Here is a 25,591-nt window from a genome sequence, read left to right on the forward strand (position 1 = left end):
TGGCGACGTAGGTACCATCCATGACCTTTCCCAATCCCCCTGCATGTTCCATCCCCTACACCATGACGAAACCACGCAGGGGCACCCTGAAGACGACGACTGGCCAACCCCCACAAGTCCTGTGCCAAGGCAACATGTGTTGAGCAGCCCCCCTGTCACACCACCGCAAATGTCCATGGCCCAGCAGAGGCAACAGTCCCTCGACCTGCTGATCGAGCAACAGCAGGAAGCGTCCACGCTACTCAAGGACCATGCAAATGAATGCGGGGGTTCCAGGGCAGCCATGGAAACATCCACCGAGACACTCAGGGCACAAATAGAGAAAAGTAGTGAGAGCCTCAGGGGAGAAATGGAGAGAAGCACCGAGAGCCTGAGAGCACAAATGGAGAAAAGCACCGAGAGCCTGAGGGGGGAACTGCATGCGACGTCCAAAGACGTTTGTGCTGAACTTGCTGCTGTGCGCCGTGTGCTCTCGGAGCTCTCACAAACCCTCAGAGACATGCATGGACGCGAGCAGGCAGAGACATCATCCGTGGCAAGTTCCGTCCAGGGCAGCCCCCAACGCAGATCTGGCAGGAACCTGCGCTCCACGGGCAGGGGTGCCCCTGATACCCGTAGAGGGGGCTTGCAATAGCGTCTACCCACGGACAGCATGCATATTTGGACACTGGTGTTGGGGGGGGAGGTAGTAGGGTGGAGGGGGTGTGTTGGGCTTCACTGGGTGGCGGGTCCATAGGGTGTATAAATCAAATCACATTAACAATACAGCACCTCATTATCATCCAATGACATGTGTGGACATTGATATTTGCGTACGAGGCCTTCATAGGCGTACAGTCCACAATGTGCCTGTACTACACACACACAGTGCCACAGGTCCCCTTTCCGTGTAATAGGCACCATGCGTGGTTGCTAGAAGCATGCATCTATGATGCTCTGTCGGATTGCACGTACATCCTGTGCCTCATGGACTCCTTGAGGTGCCTCCACATCCCCACCCTCATCATCATCATCATCTTCAGGTGCATGCAGTACAGCGTCAGGGGGCATGGGCACATTCCTACGTATGCACATGTTGTGCAGCATGACACATGCCATGACCATCTTAGAAACCTTCTCATGGCTGTACATGAGTGCCCCGCCAGACCTGCTGAGGCTGCGGAAACGAGCCTTCAGTAGGCCGAATGCCTGTTCAATGACCACACGGGTACGTGAGTGGGCATGGTTGTAGTCCTCCTCATGCTCGTTCTGTGGGTTCCGGATTGGTGTAAGGAGCCATCTCTTCAGTGGATACCCGGCATCACCTGTATGAGACGAATAAAGGGTGTCAGTGGAATGATAGTGCTAAGTAGCCCCCCCCCCCCTGCAAGGTCATTGACGCATCAAATGGGCCACGATGTCATGCATGGAATGAGACTCACCGAGTAGCCAGGATCTGTGCCCTGCGTGTCGCTCCATGTAGCGTGGTATTCTTGTGTTCCTCAGGACCATAGAATCATGGGTAGATCCTGGAAATCTGGCACAACAATGCGTAAATATCTTGTTGGAGTCACACACCATTTGCACATTGATTGAATGAAATTGTTTCCGGTTGCGGTACTGGACCTCCATGGCATGTGGGACAACCAATTCAACATGGGTGCAGTCGATGGCACCAATGCAACCCGGGATGCCGCCAAGTGCATGGAATCCCACTTTAGCGTTGGTAATCTCCTGGTACGTGCGTGGTAGTGTGATGTGGTCGTCGGCGTGCTTCAGGAGGGCATCGTGCACTTGGAAGAGTGTCCGTGAGAACAGTGGCTGTGAAATGCCATGCAACTGTCCCACTGTGTGCTGGTAGGTGCCTGTGGCCAGGAAGTGGAGTGCAGACACCACCTTCAGTAGGGGTGGGATGGCGGTTGGGCTATCTATCATGCTCACGAGGTCAGCATGTGTCATGTCCACAATGGCGATTATGGTGTCCCGGTCCAAACGGTAGAGGGTGTGGATCTGCTCAGCAGTGAGGTTGAACGGATCGGCTCGGAGGCGTGGGATTGCGGGCCGCCTGCGTGGTGGTAGTGGCAGTGCTTGTGGGCCTTGCTGACCCTGCCTTGCCCTCCTCCTCCTCCTTCTCCTCCGTCTCCCCTGTGCGCCCGGTTGTTGTACCTGTTGTTGTTCGTCGTCTTCTTGTAGTTGTAGCACTTGCAGTGCTATCTGGTACCCCAGGCCCAACATCGCTAGTCCTGCCGGTAGCATTTTGGAGTGGGAGTGGTTGTGGGAGGGGTTTGGGTCTGCAATATATGTGCTGTCGGCCTGTATGGCCTCCACCTGTGCTGATTGAATGAATCTGTGGCAGATGCAATCCCTTCTGGTCGAGCACGTCCCGCACGTAAGGCTGCATTTGGCCGCATGGCATCTTGGGATTTGAATCATGTATCTAATCCCGATGGCAGTGTGATGTACTTTGACTGATCTTCATGCTATGCTCCCATTGTTACACATGCTATGATTGCAGCCGCTTACATACCTGTGAAGAGTCAGTGGTATGTAGGGCTCGATCGATGGCCGACCCTCATGCAGCACAGTAACGTACTTCACCGACGGGCGTGGCGTGCCATTTGTGATTGCAGCCAGTTAGCATCATGACACACAGCCGCACTACATTGATGTAATTGTGAATGCAAGCGTTCACAGAAGCCTTTTCGACGTAATGTTGCAAGTGAGGAATTCGAAGGCCAGCATTTTGGGTTTTGAAGTAGCGGCGAGGATACGCCCACAGGTCTGGCTGGAAATGTAACGTTCTATTGTAGAATGTCCTTGGGACATGGCCCATAACGAGCAGGCAATGAATGATATGAATTGAATGGGATGCGCAATAGCGTAGTGGACGATAAGGCAGGACGTTCCCAAATCCATCTTGCTTCACAACACTACAGATCCGGCCAGGGGCACAGTGGTTTTTGCGGACTGCATTACGCACAGACGCGATGGAAGTTTCACATATTATGTGAGTGAATATTCATGCGTTTTCATTGCGGGATGAGGGAATGATGTGTGGATGCATGGACTGATGATTCCGTTTAGGGTCTGCCATGTACATGGGTTTTTTGATTCACTCCCCTTCCCCTGCGTTATGTGATGCAAGGCTGCCATAGTGGGACATACGTCTATCTGCCCTTGTCGGATCCTCCCTGTCTCGACGCGCCTTCATACACTTGTGTCTAGGCACGTTACTAATCCCATGTCATGGGTTCTATCTTGACGGACGCATGCACAGTAACCGACGTTGACAATGGTGTATTTAGCTCGATTGGTTTCGTTATGATTCGATACTGATTTAGGGGTGTGTATATTCCTTTGGAGTGGGCTAGCATGCATATGGGTGTGGATTTGGTGTGTTGAATGAAGATTGTAATGCATCATGAGTCCCGTAATGCAATCGGTTGATTTGTGTTTCTTTTGGGTGACAGGTATCTCCTGCCCTATTGCAGATGCCATCTCTACGCCACTCCTCCAGATGGTTTTTACTCTCGACTCCTGCAGCTTCGGGTGAATCAGTGGAGCACCATTTCGATCATATGGGACGATCGCCAATGGGCCACATGCCCTTACGCTGTACTGGTGGCTAGGTGCAACATTTCGGCCTTTCAGCTCGACTAGTGCCTGCCTCATGGGACGGACCTGCGGTTCTTGCCGCTTCCATGTTGCCTTTTGGAACGTTGATGTAGGCCCTGTGTGCCATGATGGTACAGGGCGTCACACAAGTGGAAGCCGGTCAATTATTGCAGATGCAGCCCTCGGTGATGATGGTTGTTTTGGTGGTATTTTGCAAATTGCTGTGGGGCCTTTGTCATTTGGATGTGCATTTAAATTGTATTCCGATATTTGTCGTGTTGCGTTGTTCTTTGCAGGTGATGTGGCGATTTTCGCTTTGTGGCGGTATGTATTGCGTGATGATCTGCATTGTGTTCCGCCTTCTGAGTTGAGTTGTGTGGTACAGTACTGGCCGCGTTTGCCTACGTAGCACAGTATGGTCACGGATAGGGGCTGCCATTGTGACTGTTTACATGATGTGCTGTTCAGGGGCGGGGGATTGGCTTTTGGCCGACTGGTGCCTGTCAGCCAGGTCGATTGGTGGAATGATGGGTTGTTCAGAATGTGGCTGGTCACAGGTGACTGTGTTTGCGTGCGTTTGTTGGAGGGGGACTGGGGTCATGTCCATTGGAATAGCTTCTGTATTGATGCCATCTGTGCCCTGCAGCTCCCATCGGCCCCTCTTGGGATGAGCCTGGCTGCTCAGTCACTCTGCCGACTTGTGTGGTACATGCTTCTGCTGATGGTTGGTTTGTTTACTGGCATGAGTACAGGGCTGGTGCAATCCCCCTCAGGATGCTGTTTTGGATGTTGCCTTGCGCTGGTGGCAAGCGATGGGGGACTACTGTTGTTTTGTGTCATGTGTTCTTGATTTTCATTTTGATGTATTGTACCTTCACATGCCTGTGCTGCGTCAGTACGGCTATGGTGACATGCCGTACATGGATGCCCACTCACGGGGCGCTTTGAGCCCCTGCATGCTTTTCTACGTTGGCATGCATGGGTGAATTGTGGATTTCACTGGTTGCATAGTGTGAGTACATTGCGCCTGCCAGGAGTTGTGCAATGAGGCCAGGGAGTGGAGTACAGGCACTCAGTGGGCCATTTACGGTTGGTTCGCGTTGCCGTATTTCTCGCCATGGCGGAATGGTACTTTACGACGTGCTTGATGGCGTTCAGTACATGTCCGCTAGGGTCAGAATTCGCGTACCGTTGCGCCATGGCGGTGATTCCGGTTTTGCAAGGCGCGCGTGCGCGTACTTGGTGCAGTTAGCGTTGCCGTTCACTGCGGTGTCGCTAATGGCATCGTACTTTACGGTGACGGGTCATGATCGCAACGAGCGGTGTTCGATGGCGGTATTGCATTTCCGCCATCATTTTTCCATTTCCGCAAGGGTCGTAATGAGGCCCTTTGTCTTTTTTCCCCATAGGGGCCGGGGTCCGGAATGCCAGGAAGCGGCAGGACCCGAAATGAAATGGGATGACCCAACAGGTAAGTCTTAGAAGGAAACTGAGCCTTTCCTATTCCCTTCCTTCTCTCACCTTGTTTTCTTGTCTTTTTCTCTCTAGGCTCTGAGAAGTGGGTGCGGATCCGGATGATCGCTGCTGAAGATGGAGGCGCCCAGGAAAGGTGAGTGAAATGCAGCGCTGCAGCGATCGAAGCGAAATGCTTTTAAAATGATGTCTTCCCTTTCAGGATCGTCGGTGTGATGTCTCCGTGATGCAGCTTTAGCTGGTAAGGTCTTCTTTCTCTCCAATTCTCTCTTATCTCCCTTTGCAGGCGACCCAGGATGCTGACAGGCGTGGCTGAAGTCCAGATGCAGGAGCTGACACGGTGAGCGTCCAGCTGCGAGGAGCAGAACAACGCGAAGCGTGAGTTGCTGATCGGGCGTGGTTTAAATAGCTTTGGAAGAAGTTCCAGGTATGTATCCTTCCACCGATCAGGTATGTATCCTTCCCCGACCACACCCAGGTGGAAAGTAGTCCCACAGGTAAAGTAGTTCCATTCAGGCCTCAAGAGGGCCTGGATGTAGCAGCATGGTCTGCATCAGGTAAGTGCACATTAAAACACTTGAACACATGTCTAGCTTTATGAGCCTGGCGCCTAAGGCGCCAGGAAAGGGGTCTAACATGAGCCTGGCGCCTAAGGCGCCAGGACTGTGTCCAAAGGGCCCCAGCTTGGGCCCGCTGGCACTTCCCTGGGGGGAATGATGCCTGCCTCTGGGGTTGCTGGGTCGGACCTGGCTCCTTGGAGGTAGGCATCATGACAGTACCCCCCCTCAAGGCCCCTCCCAAGGTTGTTCTCTCCGGGGGTTTTGGCTTGTTCAGAAATCTCCGGTGGAACCTTTGTATTAATCGAGGTGCGTGAACATGGTTACTAGGCTCCCACGACCTCTCCTGAGGTCCATATCCCTTCCAGTCAACAAGATAGAAGAGTTTTGACTTTAACACCTTGGAGTCTAAAATGTCTTTAACTTCGAATTCTAATTCCCCCTCAATTTGAACTGGGTCTGGAGGCTTGGACAGTCGGGTCCCTGGTTGTACTGGCTTCAAAAGTGATGCATGAAAAACTGGATGAATACGCATGTTAGACAGTAAATCCAGTTTAAAGGCCACGGGATTGATTATAGCCTTGATGGGATAAGGTCCTATGAATCTGGGATTGAAGGTTCGCGGGCCCTTGAGGGGTAAATGTTTCGTTGCTAGCCATACCTGGTCTCCTACTTGGTAAGGAGGAGTTTTACTTCTGTGCAAATCAGCGTTTTCTTTATACTTTTTCTTGGCTTGCTGTAAATGAGTTGCAGCTTATTTGAAGGCTCGGGTTATTGTGGAATGCAGATGATTTACTGCGGGCATTTCCAGGGTCAGAGGTGGATCTAGGTCAGAGGTCCAAGGATGGTGACCATACAAAGTATAAAAAGGAGTTTGTCCGGTTCCAGAATGCACTGAATTGTTGTATGCATATTCTGCGATCCAAAGGATGTCTTTCCAATTTAACTCGGATTGGTGTAACATGCACCGAAGATATTGCTCGAGAGTCTGATTGGTTCTCTCGGTTTGTCCGTCGGTCTGGGGGTGGTGGCTGGTGGATAACCACACATCTATTTGTGCTAGTTGGCAACACTTCTTCCAAAAATGGGAGATAAATTGACTTCCACGATCCGAGACTAATATGGAAGGGAAACCATGTATGCGAACTATATTCTCCAGAAATTCCATGGCCAAGGTGGAAGCTGAAGGCAAGCCTTTTAAAGGGATAAAGTGGGCCATTTTGGAGAATAGATCCACAATCACAAGGATAGTGTTGTAACCAGAACAAGGAGGCAGGTCAGTTATAAAGTCCATTGACAAGGTGTGCCATGGTGCCGGTGGAATATCCAAGGGTTGAAGTAGGCCGGCTGGCCTTTTCTTTTGACCCTTGTTTTGGGCGCAAATTCCGCAAGACAATACAAAAGACTTTATGTCTTTTCTCCAAGAAGGCCACCAGAAGTGGCGTTTGATTTTTTCCTCCGTTTTAGTGATACCAGGGTGTCCTTCCATTAATGATTCATGATGATGGGCAATAACAAGTTCTTGCAATTCTTTGCTTGGCAGAAACAACCGCTCCTGGAAGTAGGGTAAATCATCCTTAACGGTGTAATGAGGACCCTTTTGACTCCATTCCAGTAAGGCTGAAGAGTCTAGAAGTTGTTTTACTTGCGTTTTGATGTCCTCAATTGTTTGCAATGAAGTTAGGCCTACGATTCTTTGTTCAGGTATGATTGGCACAGGTTCTAAACTCGAATTGGGTTCTTCCATGCCAATCCGGGATAAGGCGTCCGCTTTACCATTCTTGCAGCCAGGGCGATAGGTAATTACAAAATCAAATTCCGCAAAGACTAGAGCCCATCGGAGTTGTCGTGAAGATTGAGTTTTGGCCGTCTTTAAATACTGTAAATATCTGTGGTCCTTAATTACAGTGATGGTGTGTATTGCCCCGAGAAGGTAGTGACGCCAAGCCTTGAAAGCAGATTTAATAGCCAGTAACTCTTTGTCAGTAATTGCGTAGTTAATTTCAGGAGGAGAAAATTTCCTGGACCAAAAGGCCACAGGGTGTAGTTGGTTAGTTTCTGGGTCTCTTTGCGACAGGACAGCTCCCATGGCCGAACTGGATGCGTCGGTTTCCACAATGTAAGGGAGATCTGGGTGCGGGTGCTTCAATACAGGTTCAGAGGTGAATTTGGTTTTCAGGTCCTGAAAGGCTTGTTCGGCCTCAAGAGTCCATTCAAAGCGTTTGTTTTTCTTTAGGAGAGCTGTGATGCGTTGGACTGTTCGGGAAAATTCCGGGATGAATCTTCGATAGAAATTGGCGAAGCCGAGCATGCTCTGAACTCCCTTCGCCGAGCTAGGAGATGGCCCTTTGAGGATGGCGTCCACCTTTCGCGAGTCCATTCGGACTCCTTGAGGTGTCAGGATGAATCCGAGAAACTCAACTTCTGTGGTATGAAAAACGCATTTTTCGAGCTTTGCAAATAGTCTGTGCTGGCGCAATCTCTCAAGATCTGCCCTAACATGTTTTCTGTGATCAGATTCTGAAGAAGAGTACACCAGGATGTCGTCAATATAAACAATGACACAGACATCGATAAGTTCCCGAAGAACATCATTCATAAAGTACTGAAAGGCGGCAGGTGCATTGCACAAACCGAAGGGCATCAACTGATATTCGAAGAGCCCAAATTTGGTGCGGAATGCAGTCTTCCATTCGTCGCCTTCTTTTATACGCACCAGGTGATAAGCTCCTCGGAGATCTAACTTGGTGTACACACAAGCGTCTTTGACCTGGTCGATAAGCTCAGGGATCAGGGGCAGAGGATAACGATTCTTAATCGTTATTTGATTTAGGGCGCGATAGTCTATACATGTTCTGAGGTCGCCCTCTTTTTTCGGCACGAAGAACAGAGCTGAGGAGACAGGAGACTTGGACGGGCGAATAAAACCATTGGCTAGGTACTGATCTAAATACTGACGCAAATGCAGGTTCTCAGGTTCCGTAAGAGCATAAATCCTACTACAAGGTAGTTGAGCATTGGGTACCAGATCGATTTGGCAATCATAAGACCGATGGGGAGGTAACGTGTTAGCCTGTTCCTTCTGAAAAACGTCTTGGAATTCTTGGTATTCTGACGGTAGCTGTACAGGGGTGGAAGTTGCTGAGGCTAGACCCATAACTCACGGTCTATGTAATTTCCAATAGCTCCACTGTCGATGTATGCTTTTATAGCATGCAACTGCTGAGGCTGTTTTGGGTCCACGAGCACCATTGGCATGACAAAATGCGAGGTCAAAGAGTTTGTTTTCAAGCTCGGCAAGCGGACCCCTACGCTTGTCGGGCTAGGTCGTTTCCCGAATCAGGTGTCAACAAATCGTTATCAGTGGCTCCAACCACCTTCTTAGGTGGTTTAACCGGACAATTTCGAAGAAAGTGACCGGAAGTCCCGCAATACAGACAAAGTTGCATTTGCCGCCTTCTCTCTCGTTCCTTCTGCGTTAATGGTCCTTTAACACCGCCGATTTGCATAGGTTCGGATACGTCGGGACTCTTGGAGTTAGCGTGGGTTTTGATCGGTACTCGGGTTTCGTACTTGAACCGATCTGCTTTTCTATTTTGAAGTCTGTGATCAAGTTGAACCACCAAGTCTATGTAGTCTGCGCAGACCTGGGGTAGATTTACAATCTGAGCTAGAACATCCTTAAGCTCTCCGCGCAGGCCTCAATGAAACAATGTGAACCTTTTGTTTTCTGGCCATCCAGTTTCCACAACCAGTCTATTAAAGGTGGCAACATAGGACAGGAGATCCTGATTACCTTGTCGTAAGGATAGCAGTTCGTTATCAAGGGCCTGTCCTTGAGAGTGTCGAGCAAACAGTCTTTCCATGCTGGCCTGGAAGCCCTGAAAATCCTGGAGAATGGGATCATCCTGATTTACCAATGGAATAGACCAATCGGCAGCACTGCCACTGAGGTAAGATAGTATAAAGGCTACCTTGGTCTGGTCGTTTGGGAAGGCCCCGGGTCTGCATAGAAAGTGTAAACGACATTGGTTCATAAAGACGGCATATTTCTTGGGATCCCCCGCAAAACGTTCAGGCGGGGCCAAAGGCATGTGTCCAGGTAGATTGATTTGTACCGGGTTATTCAAACCCATTGATGTGGAAGTACCTCCGGGATTAGGTAAAGGAGTGTGCCCTGCCTGGGCCTGCAGTAACCTTTTGGCCAGGTCATCTGTTCTTTCCTTTGATAGGATCAGTTCTCTTTTGAGAGCGTTAGTCTCCTGGCGGGCTGAGTGCACTTCTGCCCGTAATTGCCCCAAAAGCTGGGCCAGCTGATCTGTCTCGGAAGTCTCCATAGCGCCCGGGTGGGAAATTGTGGGTAGGCTTCGCGTTATGTCACGCTCACCTGATTCCCACGGGGCGCAGGTCTGGCTTCGAGTGCTGATGCTTCTTCAATGGTGAAGCGCAGGACTCTGAAGATGGACAGGAAGGGCCCCTCTACTCTGGCTTTTCTGGTTCGCAGGAATATTCCCCTGTGCGTGAAAAGGGAGTATTACCTACTGACGGAATAATGCTCAAGCCTCCCACTCCCTTCCAACCCTCCACGATACCCTTCCACGATTCCCCGTGAAGTCTCACCTTAGGGTCTGGAAGGATGAGTTCTCCATCCTGCTTCTGATGCAGGGGCGCGTTGAAACCCAGTTACTTCACTGGATTGAGGTTTGATGGGAGTTCAAAATAAGCTTGACTATTCAGGTGAGGCGCTGTAAGAGTTCTGTTGCAAGTTCAAAAGTTCAAGCTTGATAATAATGTTCATTGTCTTATTGCAGCAAGCGCTAATGCTTATGTCTTTTTCCCCTTAGGGGCCGGGGTTCGGAATGCCGGAGATATGACGCCGACCCGAAGTGAAACGTGCAGTTCCAGTAAATGACAGGTAAGTTCTGGATGAGCGTTCAGGTAATGTCTTTGCATTCGCTCATTCAAAGTCTTTGTCTTTTTTCCCCATAGGGGCCGGGGTCCGGAATGCCAGGAAGCGGCAGGACCCGAAATGAAATGGGATGAACCAACAGGTAAGTCTTAGAAGGAAACTGAGCCTTTCCTATTCCCTTCCTTCTCTCACCTTGTTTTCTTGTCTTTTTCTCTCTAGGCTCTGAGAAGTGGGTGCGGATCCGGATGATCGCTGCTGAAGATGGAGGCGCCCAGGAAAGGTGAGTGAAATGCAGCGCTGCAGCGATCGAAGCGAAATGCTTTTAAAATGATGTCTTCCCTTTCAGGATCGTCGGTGTGATGTCTCCGTGATGCAGCTTTAGCTGGTAAGGTCTTCTTTCTCCCCAATTCTCTCTTATCTCCCTTTGCAGGCGACCCAGGATGCAGACCGGCGTGGCTGAAGTCCAGATGCAGGAGCTGACACGGTGAGCGTCCAGCTGCGAGAAGCAGAACAACGTGAAGCGTGAGTTGCTGATCGGGCGTGGTTTAAATAGCTTTGGAAGAAGTTCCAGGTATGTATCCTTCCACCGATCAGGTATGTATCCTTCCCCGACCACACCCAGGTGGAAAGTAGTCCCACAGGTAAAGTAGTTCCATTCAGGCCTCAAGAGGGCCTGGATGTAGCAGCATGGTCTGCATCAGGTAAGTGCACATTAAAACACTTGAACACATGTCTAGCTTTATGAGCCTGGCGCCTAAGGCGCCAGGACAGGGGTCCAACATGTGCCTGGCGCCTAAGGCGCCAGGACTGCGTCCAAAGGGCCCCAGCTTGGGCCGCTGGCACTTCCCCGGGGGGAATGATGCCTGCCTCTGGGGTTGCTGGGTCGGACCTAGCTCCTTGGAGGTAGGCATCATGACATCTCACTTCCTCACTCATAACAAAGGAAAGACTGAGGTACTGTTCTTCCCTGACAACACACTTCCCCCCATCCTCCACCCCAGTTCATATCCTTCCCTCCCTCTAATCTTCCAGTTTCTACTACTGCTCGTAATCTTGGTCTTCACTTTGATTCCAATCGTTCCTTCTCTCACCACATTTCTCTAACCTACCGTTCATGTCATTTCCAACTTCATAATATCCGTAAAGCTCGCCCCTTTCTCACTTTCCAGGCATCTAAACTTCTAATTTCCTCATTGATCTTCTCTCGACTTTTCTACTGTTCTACTACTCTCTTTGGTCTTCTAAGTTCTCGCCTTGCTACACTTAAGCCAGTCTTTAACTCTTCTATTTGTTTACTTTGTCTTCTTCCCTATTGAGACTCTATTTCCTCCTCTCTTGCTACACTTGGTTGGCTGCCCTTCCATTCTCAAGTCAAAATTCACTTTCTTTGCCTCGTCTTTAAATCCCTCTATGGACTTACGCCTAATTACCTCACTGTGCTTTTATCTTTCTATGCTCCGACCCGTTCTCTTCGGTCTTCTTCTCTTTTTAGACTTGTGGTTCCTCGTCCTCCTTGGGCCCAGTCTTGCTTCTGATCCTTACAGCTTCTTGCTCCCCTCAACTGCAATGCTCCTCTACTCTCACTTCGATCTATCACTGTTTACTCTCTCTTTCGTGCTTCTTTGAAAACTCACTTTCTTCAACATCCCTGAAGGAATGCTATCTGGATTTGATTGTTTAACTGTTTAACCATTTTTATTGGACTGTATTCTGTTTTAAAATGTTCAGCACTTTGGATTAAGGCGCTTTATAAAACACAAATAAAATACAAATACAAAAAGATTGTTCTTCCTCCTATGATTAATAAAAGGGATCCTCCCTCACCTCAATTTCACACACAGAACCCTCACAATTATTTATTTGGTATTTCTACCCAGGCATGCCCGAACGCCTCACCAAAAAAAACACTGCATCCAAAAAACTGCAGTAAGACTACTCCTGGGACTAAACAGAAGAGGACACATCACACGGCCCTAGGAAGCCTACATTGGCTATCAATAAAGAAATGTATCAACTTCAAAGCCCTATGCATTGCTCATAAATCATTACATACATCCAACCAAAAATCACCTGAAGCCAACGAGAAGGGTATAAGTTAATACTATCTCCTTAAATAATGTTGCCATACATATAGTCCCCGGGAAACGGCATAGGCAACATTATTTAGGGGGATATTATATATGGGGAAAATGAGAGCAGGAGTGGCAGGGTGTCACCAGCTCCATTTAAAAACATGTGGGGGCTCCGGGGGAGGTCCCATTGTGTAATATTGCAGCAAAAAACCGTGCCATTCTTGTATGGCGACAGTTTTGCAGGGATATTATCACATGGAAACCCGAGAAGAGACTTAAGACCTAGCACCGACATCCAAATACAAACAGGACACACCAGAAAAGAAACTTTGGAGGAAACACCTTCTCCATGGCATCATGAACCTGGCTCTGGACTGGCTGACCTTCCTCCTCTCAGACCGACCTTCCTATTTTCAACTAGGCCCTTTTCTCTCCACCATTTCACTCTCCACGTTCGGTGTCCATCCTATCCTCTCGCCTTAGCTTTTCAACATCCACATTGCCCATCTAGCCCATTTGATCTCCACCTTCTCTCCTTACTTCCGTTGTTATGCTGATGACACACAGCTCTCCTTCAAGCTTCCCTCCTCTGCCGCCTCCTCTTCCTCTTTCATTCCTGACTGCCTGTCTGCTATTCAGGCATGGTGCACTGCTAACAATCTCTGCCTTGATGCCATTAAGACAGAGATCCTTCTCATTGGACCCCTGCTCCCTTTCCCTCCCACACTCTGGCAGCCCTCCAGTGAGGCAAAAAGCCTTGGTGTCATCTTCGACTCCTCCCTCTCCTTCTCTCCTCAAATCATGGACCTTGCCAAGAAGGCCCACTTTCAGCTGCACCTCCTCAGAGGCAATCTCCCTTTGCTCACCTTGCCCCAGAAACTCAATTTCTGGCTGGACTTCTGCAACAGCATCTTCCTCAATCTGCCTAACTCCTCCCTTCACCCCCATCAACTTATCCAGAACATGACTATGAGGCTTATACTTGGCCTCAAGCCCAGGGACCACATCTCTCCAGCCCTAAAGTCTCTCCACTGGCTTCTGGTTGCTGCAAGGATCATGTTCAAGATCCTCTGCATCATTCACAAGGCTTTCTGCGGTCTGGGATCCTGCTACATCCAACTTTCTCTCCCTAAATGCCTCCCTGCTAGAGCCCTTTGGTCATCTAGCTCTAACTTTCTACAGATCAGACGCATTTCCAAGCAGAGAGTGGGGGGCATATCTCTCTCCTCCACAGGTAACTCCCTCTGGAATGGCCTCCCTGCCTTTCTCATACTTGAGCTAAGTCTCCTTCAGTTCCAAAAGCTTCTCGAGACCTTCCTTTTCTCTTCTTCCTTCCCTCTTTCCCTTCCCTGCTAATTTCCCTGTCTGCCTGTTGACTGGCTGCCTTGTTCCTTCAGAGTCTTCCAGGGCACAAGGCCCCCCCTATTCGAGTCTACCCCTGCACTTGGTCTCCCCTGACCCACCCCACCCCCCTCAATCTACACTTGCCCTTCCGGGCTGCTTTCCCCCCGCACACTAGCCTGCCTGGGCCTGCACCCTTCCAGCCCCTTACCTCGCGCTTAACTTGTGGAACTCCTACCCCTGCACTCTGTTTTCCCCTGGCTCTGTCCACCGGTCCTCCACTAGCACTCGCTTTTCTCACAAGCCCTCTGCCCTACCAGCACTCCCCTCCTCCCTCCCCTGAACTTCTCTTCCTGCACTTGCACATTCCGAATGTCAGAAGTCCTAGTAGGATTGTTTTTTGTTTTGTCCTCCCTGTTCCCCCACCCTCTTGCCTTGTTGCACCTTGAATGACATTGTGTATAGGCGCATTATAAATACCCAATAAATAAATAAACGGGTTGGGGGTTCATTTTCTAAGTATATGTGCACACATTCCAGGGCAAACATTACCTTTTTCTCCCGAAGGGCCAACCCTACCAGGTCTTCCTGGAGCACCCTTGTCTCCCTTCTCTCCAGCATCTCCTAGAAAAATAAAAAATAAATAGTACGTCAGTTTTACTTCTCATAGAATATCATCATCAAAAGTTAGTTTTACACATTTAACTGGGCTAAAACACAGACTAATCTCTGTTGTTTATATTACAAAATAGATTTGAATATTATAATTTACATAAAACAGCAAAAAGGATTTCTCAACTGGAGCTGAAACATTTACTAAAATAGATGTTACAGTAAAACTACAAATAGGAATGTTTGGTCCTGTCCCAAAGCGGCCAACAATTTAATTATTTTAAATTAAATTCCATAAATTCCTTTACGTTAAAATTAGGAAAACTGTAGAATGTGAATGTAAAAGCAGCCAACAATTTAATTATTTTAAATTAAATTCCATAAATTCCTTTAAGTTCAAGTTAGGAAAACTGTAGAATGTAAAAACAAAACTGAATGTACTGTCTCTGAACAATATCACAGGGATTGGTAAGTAGTCTCTTGAAGAGCTTTGCCTATATTACACAAATGACTCATCTCTACCTCCTGGTGATATGTGGGACTGCCCCCAGGTGGTAGGTATCAACCATCACAGACACAAACTCAATCCATCAGTGATTTGTTTCCTGGCAGGAGCCAACACCTGTAGCAGGCAATGGGCAGGCAGAGCTAGATTTGCCTACGGTCAAACTGTATGCAATTCTGGCCCTCCGCCCTCAAACCAGTGGGTCCGAATTACTACACAGTCTGGGGTGAGAAAAATAAATATGCCCAAAATCATGGAATCGAGGAAACAAGTGGGGCCTGGTGTAACAGGCGGCCAAGAGCCGCCCTTCTATGTTTAGGGACCCAGCAGGTCCCAGAAGACTGAACTCTGCTTGCACTGGAGCAAGTTTATTTCACTCACTCAACGATGCAAAGGCACAAGTTGATTTGCATGCAAGGTCTTTTCATGTGCAAATCATCTAAAAACATTAAGATTAAGACAGGTTCTTTTCACTGAAAATCTAGTGGGAATTTGCTGCTGTGGTTCTGTGTCAACTGGCATTAAGAGAGAACGAGAGAGAAAGAGAGAGATAACACACTTTCAGAAAAGTTACAATCAGCTAAATGTATTAATTTTAATCTGAGAATAATAACTTCATGTCTATAATAATTCCCAATGTAATGGTGCTCATGACCTTGAAAGCATGAAGCTCTGAGTTTAGACTTTCTGATCGAAACCCTATGTTCTGCAAGAACACTGATACCCATTAGGCATTTCTCCATGATCAGGGTGAGCGCAGTGACTGGATATCCAGAGGGCATGGGGTTTCGTATATGTGACAAGGCAAGTTCTGCCATCTTGGCCTTATTCTGGCACCTTGGCATTAAATCATGAAGTTTTCTGTGATTTTTAGTGATAGTGTGGGAGCACCAAGTCGAGATTGTGTTGTATTCATTTAAACATTTTGGCAGCCACCCAATCAGAGATGCCACCATGTTGAAACTTCTTCCCAGGAAATCGCTCCAGATATAGATTTAATTTCATTGCAGTCATCCATTCGAACTGGTCTTATCTGTTCACAGCCCCTGCAGGCTTAGATAACAGACATCAGAACCATCTCCCACTCAGAAAATTAGCAATCTCCCGGCTACTAAGTGTACTCTTAAGAAGCCCTGCAATGCGGGTGAGTGGGGGGTGTTTCAGCGTCCCTCATCCCTGGGTTTCCATTCCCTGAATACTGACTGCATTAAGCCATGTTTAGACTGTTGCCAATCATTTTCAGGTGGTTGAACCAAAATGTTAGGAGAATTCAAATGCCTCCACCTTAAGAATTCCTATTGTTTAACTTTAACAGTGATAATGTATTTGAAATATAGTCTGCTGTGGACATCACTCCATTCCATGGGATGACCCTTATTCTTGTTCTCATCACTTCACTCCTGAGAAATTAGCTTTGATTGTTCAATCTAGGCTACCATTGGGTGAGCCAAGGAAGCCTTCCTTGTTCTGTCTGTAACACTTTCCTACTTAGTCTACCTCCTATACAGCCTACCCAAAAACCCCTGATAAACAGGGCATGGCTATATTTGTAGGGTCAATTTCATAGAAGATAGCATTAACAATAACATCATAATTGTAAAACTTTAGAGGGTTTATTTGGATTCAGAAACTAATTCTAAACACATTGAGCCTCGTTACGAGTCCGGCGGTAACCATGACTGTGCTTCCGGCAGGTTGCAGCCGGTCTCGCAACACTTTACCGGCGCATGATTTCCTGGTGCCACAGGGACATTACAAGTCCCAGTGGATCGGGAGGTCAGATGCGGGTAAATGTTAATCCCCATTCCCATGGAGCCCCATAGGACTTCATGGGAGTGGGCAGATGGAAGCACTGGCACCGTTGCTAATGGTGCCAGTGCTTCCATGATAACTCTGTGCTGCAACGGCCCCCGCCCGCAGACTTGTAGTGTGGCAGGCTGGACTGGGTGCTGGTAACTTGCTACTGGCACTCTTGATTCCGGACCGCCACACTCGTAATGAGGGTCATTGCCATTACTTCATGTCTTCTAAATCTAAGATTATTTGCCACAATTTCCATAGAAACTATGAACTTTTAACCTATCACAAATACAGCAGCATATTTAAATCAGACTACCTTATTGATGCAATCAATATGTAATTGTGAAGGCATGCTCTTCTGTCAATAAGGTTTTATTGTGGTGCTAAATTCAAGATAGTACAACAACTTCATGTATGTTACATGTACCAGGCATATTGAATACATTTTTTAATAAAAAATCGAAGCAACGTGATTGAGAAAGCGAATGAAAAGAAGAAGTAAACAATTAGCCAATAGAGGCTGCTACTGACGAACAGAGCAGAAATATCCCTAAGCAAGCTCAACACACAATCCCGTTAGAAGGGGCTCATGTAGTGCAAATAAAACCAAATAGCTCTAAAAGAAACATATCTCACAGTGAGGCAAAATAAAAATGTTAACATGAATTGAAGAAATAAAAAAGGGCTGTTCCTTACATACTGAGTCAATAAGGAATTAGCAATATCACTAAACCCAAAGGGGATAAAAAAACAAACTTAATTACAAAATGTTGAAATCTATGAATGAAGAATAGTATAGGGTAATTCCGCTAAGGTTTTCCATAAGGAAATTCACAGAACAAACATCTTCCACAGGTAGAAAAAACACAAATCTGATGACTTGTCACAAACCGCCAAGAACAATGCACAGAACAAAGTAAAGCTATTGCTAATTCTTTTACTCAGGAATTGCATGGAGTTAAAAAAAGATACCACAATCACCATCAAGATCGATGTCAAGAATATGAAGAAAGATATGGCTGACCTGTTTATTGAATTGTGTTCTGTTGAAAAACAAATGACAGACCTGGAAGTCCTCCAGAACACATCTGAACCCCTCAGAGAGTCAATCACTTTCATGTTTTTGTCACTCTCAAATACTGAAAAGTAGTTCAGAAACAACAACCTAAGCATAGTCATGATCCCAATGGGGGAGGGGGGATAATTGTGTAAAAATCCTTAATCTAAAGTGTGTGTCCCCATTTAGAAAGTGACTTACTGTTCACATATCCTGAAGAAGACAGACAAATATCTGGAGGAAATTAACTGGATTTTGTTGAGTCAAAACTATTACATGTTGGAAGTCCTATGTGAAATGGACAAAAATGTGGGACACCTATAGTTGATGATGTTTGTAATGTGGACTTATAGTACTAGTGGATATATCACCATTAGCAAGAAATTTGGAAATTAAAAGTATTGGAACAGAAGCTTCATATGCGAAATTGGCTTCTATTGATAAACTGCCTTAGAATGATAGAAGTGAGCAGTATGAATTGGGTATGAATGAATGAAATAGAAGTATTAATAATATTTTAATGAACTATTTTTGTACTGTTTCTTACTAAATAATAATGAAAATAAAATAATGTTTGATTAGGATTGCAGCTTCCGCCTCTTTCACCCAGTTATCTCTTCGAATCCATTGGGCACCATTTTGGTTCAATACCCATTTGAAGTCAGTCATGCTCAGTGTCCCATCCAAATCTAAACCAAACAGAATAAAAACAGAAACAGATTTTCATTTTTTAATCCACACTAGCAACAATTAATTCAACTAGAACCCTCTGTCAGTGATCACATGAACCAAGATTTGATAAATGCTCTGCACTTGCAAATATGCATTCTCCTGACAAGAACATTTTTGAGTTGTTTAAGGGTAGTATGAAAGGTGCAGAGTGGTGCAGGTGATACATTTTCAGAAATGCAGTTCTCAGCAGGCCGAATCTTTGTGGCTCTCAAGGCTGCCATTTTGTGATTTTATGGGTAGCTTTTTGCTAGGTGGGTGTGACTCATGATGCGCCTTCTGACCAAAGCAGAATTCAGGTTGTAATTCTGATTTAGTGAGAAGCTCCAGTGTAAGTGTAGCATCCTTGGCTCGCGCTGGTTCCCATTTCCTCAAGACCAGCACGAGTCACTGAGCATTCTATGGTTGACGATTAGGCAGCGATGCAACACTTCTGTTTACTCCGGCTACCTCTCTCGCTCTGCTCCATAATTACATAATAAATGTGTTTAAATACTTTTTCTGGTGGCTTTTCTTTGTCCCCACAAGTGCAACGAGCTTCAGGACTGCAGGGCAGGTTGGATGGGGAAACTGAGCTGTGTTTCTGCATGCTGTTCTGCACTCAAACGTGTTCCAACCTACCTCTTCATCTGCATTGAGAACTGAAGGAAAAATTAACTCTGTGAGCTGCCGCATTATTTGGTCAGTAAGAAAAACGTTTGGAGGGGGAGAGGGTCAGATGAAAAATAAATGGAGCAGCTAGTGGGCATTCTAGTTGTGACTAAATAAGAAGAAGCGAGGGGGGGGGCTAGGGAGCCCGACCATGATGGCGGTCTCCCTGTGAGCTCTGTGCGGGGCTCTGGAATATCCTGATGTAATAGCTGCTTCTGAGGCAACATAAACCTCACCGACAGTGTGTTAGAATTCCCTGGAGGTCCCTGCCTGGGAGGGCCGGCCCGGTGTGACCGGGAGTCCTGCCGCTCCCCTATGCTAGTCCTGCTGGGCCACCAACGGTGAAGGCGCGAAGGGGGCTAGGTGAGATGCGGTGACTGCTCCGGGGAGACGGTGTGCAGCTGGGGTGGAGGAGAACCGGAGGTGGCCGTAGCCCGACCCGAGAGGAAGCAGGGGTGCGGAGCAACAGACCGATTCCAGACTGGCCCGGCAGCAGCGGCTTTAGGGAGCCCACCACGAGACCGGTGACGGAGCCCACCTTAAGATACAGGCGGTGAAGGTGAGAGGAGGAGGGGGCACCAGGAGACCGGTGGGCTCATCCCACCCGGAGTTGCTCCAAGAGGCACCCCCCAGCCATGGGGGGGGAGACTCAGACCGGCACTGAAGCCCGAACAGCGGAGAGACTTAGCCCAGAGGCAGAGGCAGTTGGGAGCCTGCCTCCAGAGTCTGATGCTCAAGCTGGGCTCCTTGGAGGTATAGGAGCACGGCCCTGATAGCGGGCCCAGCTGGTGGGTGCCGTGGTGCAGAGGCTGCACTACACAAAGCCATATCCACACTTAGGAAGCAGTGACAGAATGGAGCCTGTTCCCGCATGGCAGTATGCTTAGGCTGAACAAACGGGATGGCATAGAACCAGAAGAAGGCCCCAGCGGTGAGCACTGTTGACCTGCGATACCCCCCCATCTCCCGTGCCAGGCAGTTGTACCCTGAGGCCTTGAAGCGGTGGATGGTGAGGCACTGACCTGGACCTGGGACTGGTGGGTGAGATAAGCCCAGGTGAGTTGCAGCATCAGCAGACTCAGGAGCAGGCGCAGAGGCGACACTGAGATCAGTGAATAGACTTGCATGAAGCCTCCGCCTGTGCAGAAGACCCTTTCAGACACCCACTGATACACGTAGGGGGCCCCCAGCTGTACACCCGACCTTGAGGCATGTCGTGTGGCCCTCTTACCTGGAATAAGGGGCTGGCTTGACTGTTTAAGTCTCGCTTGAAACCTTACCTGAGTGCCGGCGAGGGGCCTCTTGATCCTGTGGAACCTGCTGCACAATACTCTACTGTTGCTCCCAGGCACACATCGGACAAACAGGGCGTGGTGTCACCCCCCTCCTGAAATAGGAGGGTGCCCCGGCGGCCCCCTTCTCTGGTCACCCGAGGCGGTGCCATTGGGCTAGTAACAGGCCCTGCAACTCTGTGAGCCCCACCAAAGAAATACCGCTCAAGCCCTATCAGAGCGCTCGAAACAAGCATATCATGGAGTAGGCGGCGCAGTGGGTAACCTGGACCATGCCGCAGGCAGTGACGGCCCCCAGTTGGGACCCATAGCTTTATCAAACCCTGAGCTGCAACTGGAACATTCTCTACTGACCCTCCACCACCAGAGAGCCGAGGCGGTCCTCCCGCGATATGGGCAAGGCAGATAAAACCCAGTGAAAACTGACCTTCAAGGGGGGCTTCCTCCAAGACCTCCAGGTCACAACAGCGGGTGGAGGCACTGGAACCTGCAGAAGAAATGACAGGAGGCTCTGCCATGATTCCGGAGGCAGACATCATGGAGACATTGCTCGACCTCAAGGCTGGCATAGAGGGGCTTGACTCTAAGCTAGATTCACTCTCCTCCTAAGTGGATCTGCTCCAACATCGATTGGACAAACACGCTGACTGCCTGGACGAAGTGGAACATAGAGCATCCGGACTGGAGGAAGGCTCGGCGTCGCTGGTTGCCAGAGTCTCAACCCTCGAAGTGCAAGTCTAGGCAGTGGTGGCCAAAAATGAAGATCTCGAAGGAAGAGCCTGCCAAAACAACATACGCCTGGTGGAAGTCAGAGAATGACACGGCCAGCTTAATATTGAGGAGTTCTTTGAGGTCCTATGCAGGGAGCTCTTCAGTGGACCTGAGCTGTCACCACTCTTTGTGGTGGAGGGAGCCCACCATATACCATCATCCCGGCCGATACCCAGAGCAGCCCCCCATCCAATCATTGCACGCCTTCTCAACTACAGGGACCGGGACATGATCCTACCATTGGCCAGGACAAAAGGTGACATGCAGTACGACTGGGATAAAATTCACAAATACCCAGACTTCTCTGCGGCGGTGCAGGCCTTGCGGCGCTCCTTTGCGGGGGTCAAGAGATGGCTGAGAGGCTACAGCATCCAATACTCTATGTTGTTCCTGGCAAAAGTCTGGATCCAGCATGGGGGGAGAACACAGTTCTTTACATTACTGGAGGCAGCAAGCTCTTTTCTGGACGAGATTGGTGGACACTCCCCCTGCAACAACCCAAGACCTCATGCGGACGATCGAGGATACGACCGGGGTGACCGGAGAGACCCGGGATGATGAGGTCCAGAGGACATAGCAGGGAGGAAGCTACATGAACAGTGATGCATGTCACCACCATAATCTTTAACTAGTTTGCCTCCGTTCATTTATACACCACCATTTGGTGGGGGGGGCGCACAGGCTTGGCCGGGCACTAGCACCCCGTGCACGGCAATGCTTTGGTTGATGGTTCGGTGGGGTGGGACCAACGGGCGGGTTGGGGGTTGCCTGTGAGGGTGGAGGAGCTGGGGGTGAGGACAGGGGGGAGAGGGCTGCAAGGGGGAGTAGTGGGGAACTATCAGGGGCAGGGAAGGGGTTAGGGTTTGTTCAGGTTGTTGGAAGTCCGATTCTTGCCAGAGCATCTCGCCACTATATCATATGGGGTGGGCAGCCTTCACTGGAAACAAGGGGAAGGGTGGGCGGGCATGGTTCTCCCCCTCCCAATGCTTAGATACCCAGGTGACTGTTGGCATACTGAGTAGCAACATGGAATATTAATGGGGTCACAGCCCCGCAAAGATCTGTAAGGTCAAACAGTACCTTAGACGGCACTGGATTGAAGTGGCCATTATCCAGGAAACCCACCTTACCCCCGCCTCTGAGTGCAAGTAGGGCGCCAATTGGGGATGTCACAGATACTTCTCTTCTTACTTCTCTTATGCAAGGGGGGTTCCCATACTGATCGGCAGGGGCATCAAGTTTCACCTGATCTCAGCAGTGAGTGACGACGAAGGGAGGGCTCTCCTGGTCCATGGGGTCCTTGAGGGTGTCTCGGTGGCCCTGCTGAACTCCTACGGCCCCAATGTAGATATTCTGAATGCATTTGACTGGGCAATAGTGCACTAGCTGGCTGTCGGAAAAGGGAGCTTCTCACGGTCCAACAGGCAAGAGAACGGGGAGGCAGCTCAGCGCTGGATACTTTCATATATTTTAGACTCCGACACATGCTCAATGGGCTCCTCACATCATTCCCTGGGCAACCCTCGGCCTGGCCACTCTTACATGGGGTGATCCAATCACGAGGAGAGGGTCGCCTGGTTTCAGGAATCAACAAGGGCTTGATGTCAGAACTGCCATGGGAGGTAAAGGGGCCGCATAGGCGATGGGAGACAGCCCTGGGGAAACCATCAGTGATGAAGACTGGGGGTACACGCTGAAAACAGACTCAGAAAGTGTCCCTGAATGCCAAGTACAAGCAAATTCATTTCAGTTACCTACAACAGGTTTACCACACCCCACCCAAGCTCCATAAACACTACCCCGCGACCACTGCTGAATGTGGGAGGTGTGGATTTGCCCCGGCGGGGTTTCTCCACTTGGCATTGGAATGCCCACCGGTCATTGAATTCTGGTCAGAAGTATTAGCAAAAAGCACCCCGATTATAGGCGAACCACTTGTAGCGGAGCCCACTCTAGCCCTGCTGGGATGCACAAGAGCTTTGCAGCCTGTGAGGAGACGCTTAGCTGGCCTATTACTAGTGTAAGCATGCAGGAGTGTGGCCATGGCATGGGGGAGGGGTCGTCCACCTAGATTTCAGGGGTGGCTACAGGATATTGCTTATTATCATGACACTGAGTCTGCTTTCATACAAACTCTACCGTTGCATGCCCGCCCCCCGGAGGTATGGGGCCCATGTGTTCAATACTTGATTTCAATAGCAGACTGATGATGTTTTATGTAGTATTGATGTCGCTTAAGTTTTGAGCCTTACCATTGTTGACACATGTTGGGTAGGACTTTGTGTTTGTGTTTGCCTGGTTGTTGCTAAAATACAAATATAAAGTATACAAAATATTCAAAAAAATAAGAAACAAATGAAGGAGAAGCAAAGTATATATACAGGAAATCAAAGGGATGACAAGTGAAAATAAAGAATAAAGGACAAATACTTAAATATAAAATGGAGGAGAACAGAGTATACGTGAGAAGACATTTTAATATGTCTGTACAAAGGCCTATTCAATTTTATACCTTCTCCAGGAAATCCCAGCATAAAGTGGGAATTCTGGAGAGAACTGTTTGCAGCCTACTTGGATGCTCAGGATGGAGAAGAGTTGAGATCTTCAAAGAAATTGTCATTATTGAAGACTGTGATAGGAGTGGAAGCAGTGAGGCTAATGAAACACCTCCAGATCTGGGAGGAAGAAGATAAAGATCTATTTACAATATGGATGTTAAAATTAGAGGAACGATTAGCAGAGAAAACTAATATCGTTCTAGAACGGTTACAATTTCTATTCAAGAAAACAGATGTCAGGAGCAGGTAGTGATGACTAAGTGGAAGCATTATGAGGTCTGGATGCAAAGTGTGATTTTGAAAAAATAACTCCTTGTCAAGTATTGCATGACAAGAAAATTAGAGAGAGACTTTGGACGGAAGCAAATCCTGATTTACATTCTACATTAGAGATTGCCAGGAGTATTGAACCATCAGAGTTAAGCATTAAAGCTCTTGAAGGAGAGAAGAAAGATGACTTGTATGATTTTGGGCCCGTAAAGAAGGTGATGGAAAGCGGAAGAAGGGATGTACACAGAGATCATATGGTCACTGACATCGGAGTGACAAGAGACATTGTTTTAGGTGCAGAATGGGAGATCAACTTGCTAACAACACAGATTGCCCAGCTTTGGAAAAAGACTGTTTAAATTATGGTCGCAAAGGTAATTTTTTCTTGGATGTGAGGAATAAAAACAAGGCACATTATATCGAAGGCAGTGTAGTTAGTAGGGAAGATGGTGATGCTGATTACGTTTTGATGGTGAATGGAGGTCTAGTACTGGACGATTGTGAAAGACCTTGGTGTTCGGTTTCATTTGATGGAAACATGAAGAGAGTTACGGCAGATTTGTGTTCAAAGTACACCATATTGAGGTTAGCGGACTTGAAGGACATCTCTGGGGAGTGTTAAGTGTTTAAACCTGATATTCATCCAGGAAGTAATGAAGGTGGTAAGATTGACATTTATATATACTAAGTGACATTGAACATAACTGCAGGAAAACGCAAGCTAAAGTGCATATGGTGAGCTCAGGAGCATCCATACTGGGATGGATTCAGCAGGGAGAGTTACAGATGAGGTTACATCCTGGGGAAGAAGATCAAGGGTTGTGTATAGGAGCAAGAAAAACACAAGGAATACTTGATGCATATCCAAGATTATTCAAGAAAGAGATGAGCATTTTCAGTAAATTTGAGCATGAGATAAAATGGAAGGAGTGTGCGGTGCCTGTAAGGAACACGGTGTGCAAGCTACCAATTATAGTGCAGAAATATTTGGACCTACTATAAGAGGAAATGGTAAAAGATGAAATAATTGAACCCATTGAGTGTGCAGAATGGGTTTCTCCTGTTGTATTGAGACGAACATCAGATGGACGGGTCAGGTTATGTGTGGACTTGAGGAATGTGAATGAATGTGTGGTGGCTGATTGTCATCCTCTACCAAATTTGCAAGACATGATAACGTTATTGGGTGAGGCAAGAGTTTTCAGCACCTTGGATATGACGAGTACATATAATCGGGTGAAATTACACAAGAACTCAAAACCACTAACAGTTTTAATAACACCTAATGGTCTGTATCAATTTAAGAGGATGCCGTTTGGTTTGGTGAATGCCTCTTCAGTGTTTCAGACAATCGTGCATAATCATTCAAGGGGATATGTGGAGTGATGGCATTTTAGCAT

General features: G+C 48.0%; 1 protein-coding gene across 1 annotated transcript in view; it reads right to left on the reverse strand.

Annotated features, from left to right (window-relative positions):
• Window positions 1–25,591, reverse strand: part of COLEC11 (collectin subfamily member 11) — a 215,340-nt gene that overhangs the window by 163,611 nt on the left and 26,138 nt on the right. Inside the window, exon 2 of the mRNA XM_069606024.1 lies at window positions 14,499–14,570. Within this exon, the coding sequence (XP_069462125.1) occupies window positions 14,499–14,570 (72 nt within the window). The remainder of the gene's footprint in view (window positions 1–14,498; window positions 14,571–25,591) is intronic.

Source organism: Ambystoma mexicanum, chromosome 4p, assembly GCF_040938575.1.
Source record: "Ambystoma mexicanum isolate Mex_15411 chromosome 4p, UKY_AmexF1_1, whole genome shotgun sequence".
NCBI classification, from domain to species: domain Eukaryota; kingdom Metazoa; phylum Chordata; class Amphibia; order Caudata; family Ambystomatidae; genus Ambystoma; species Ambystoma mexicanum.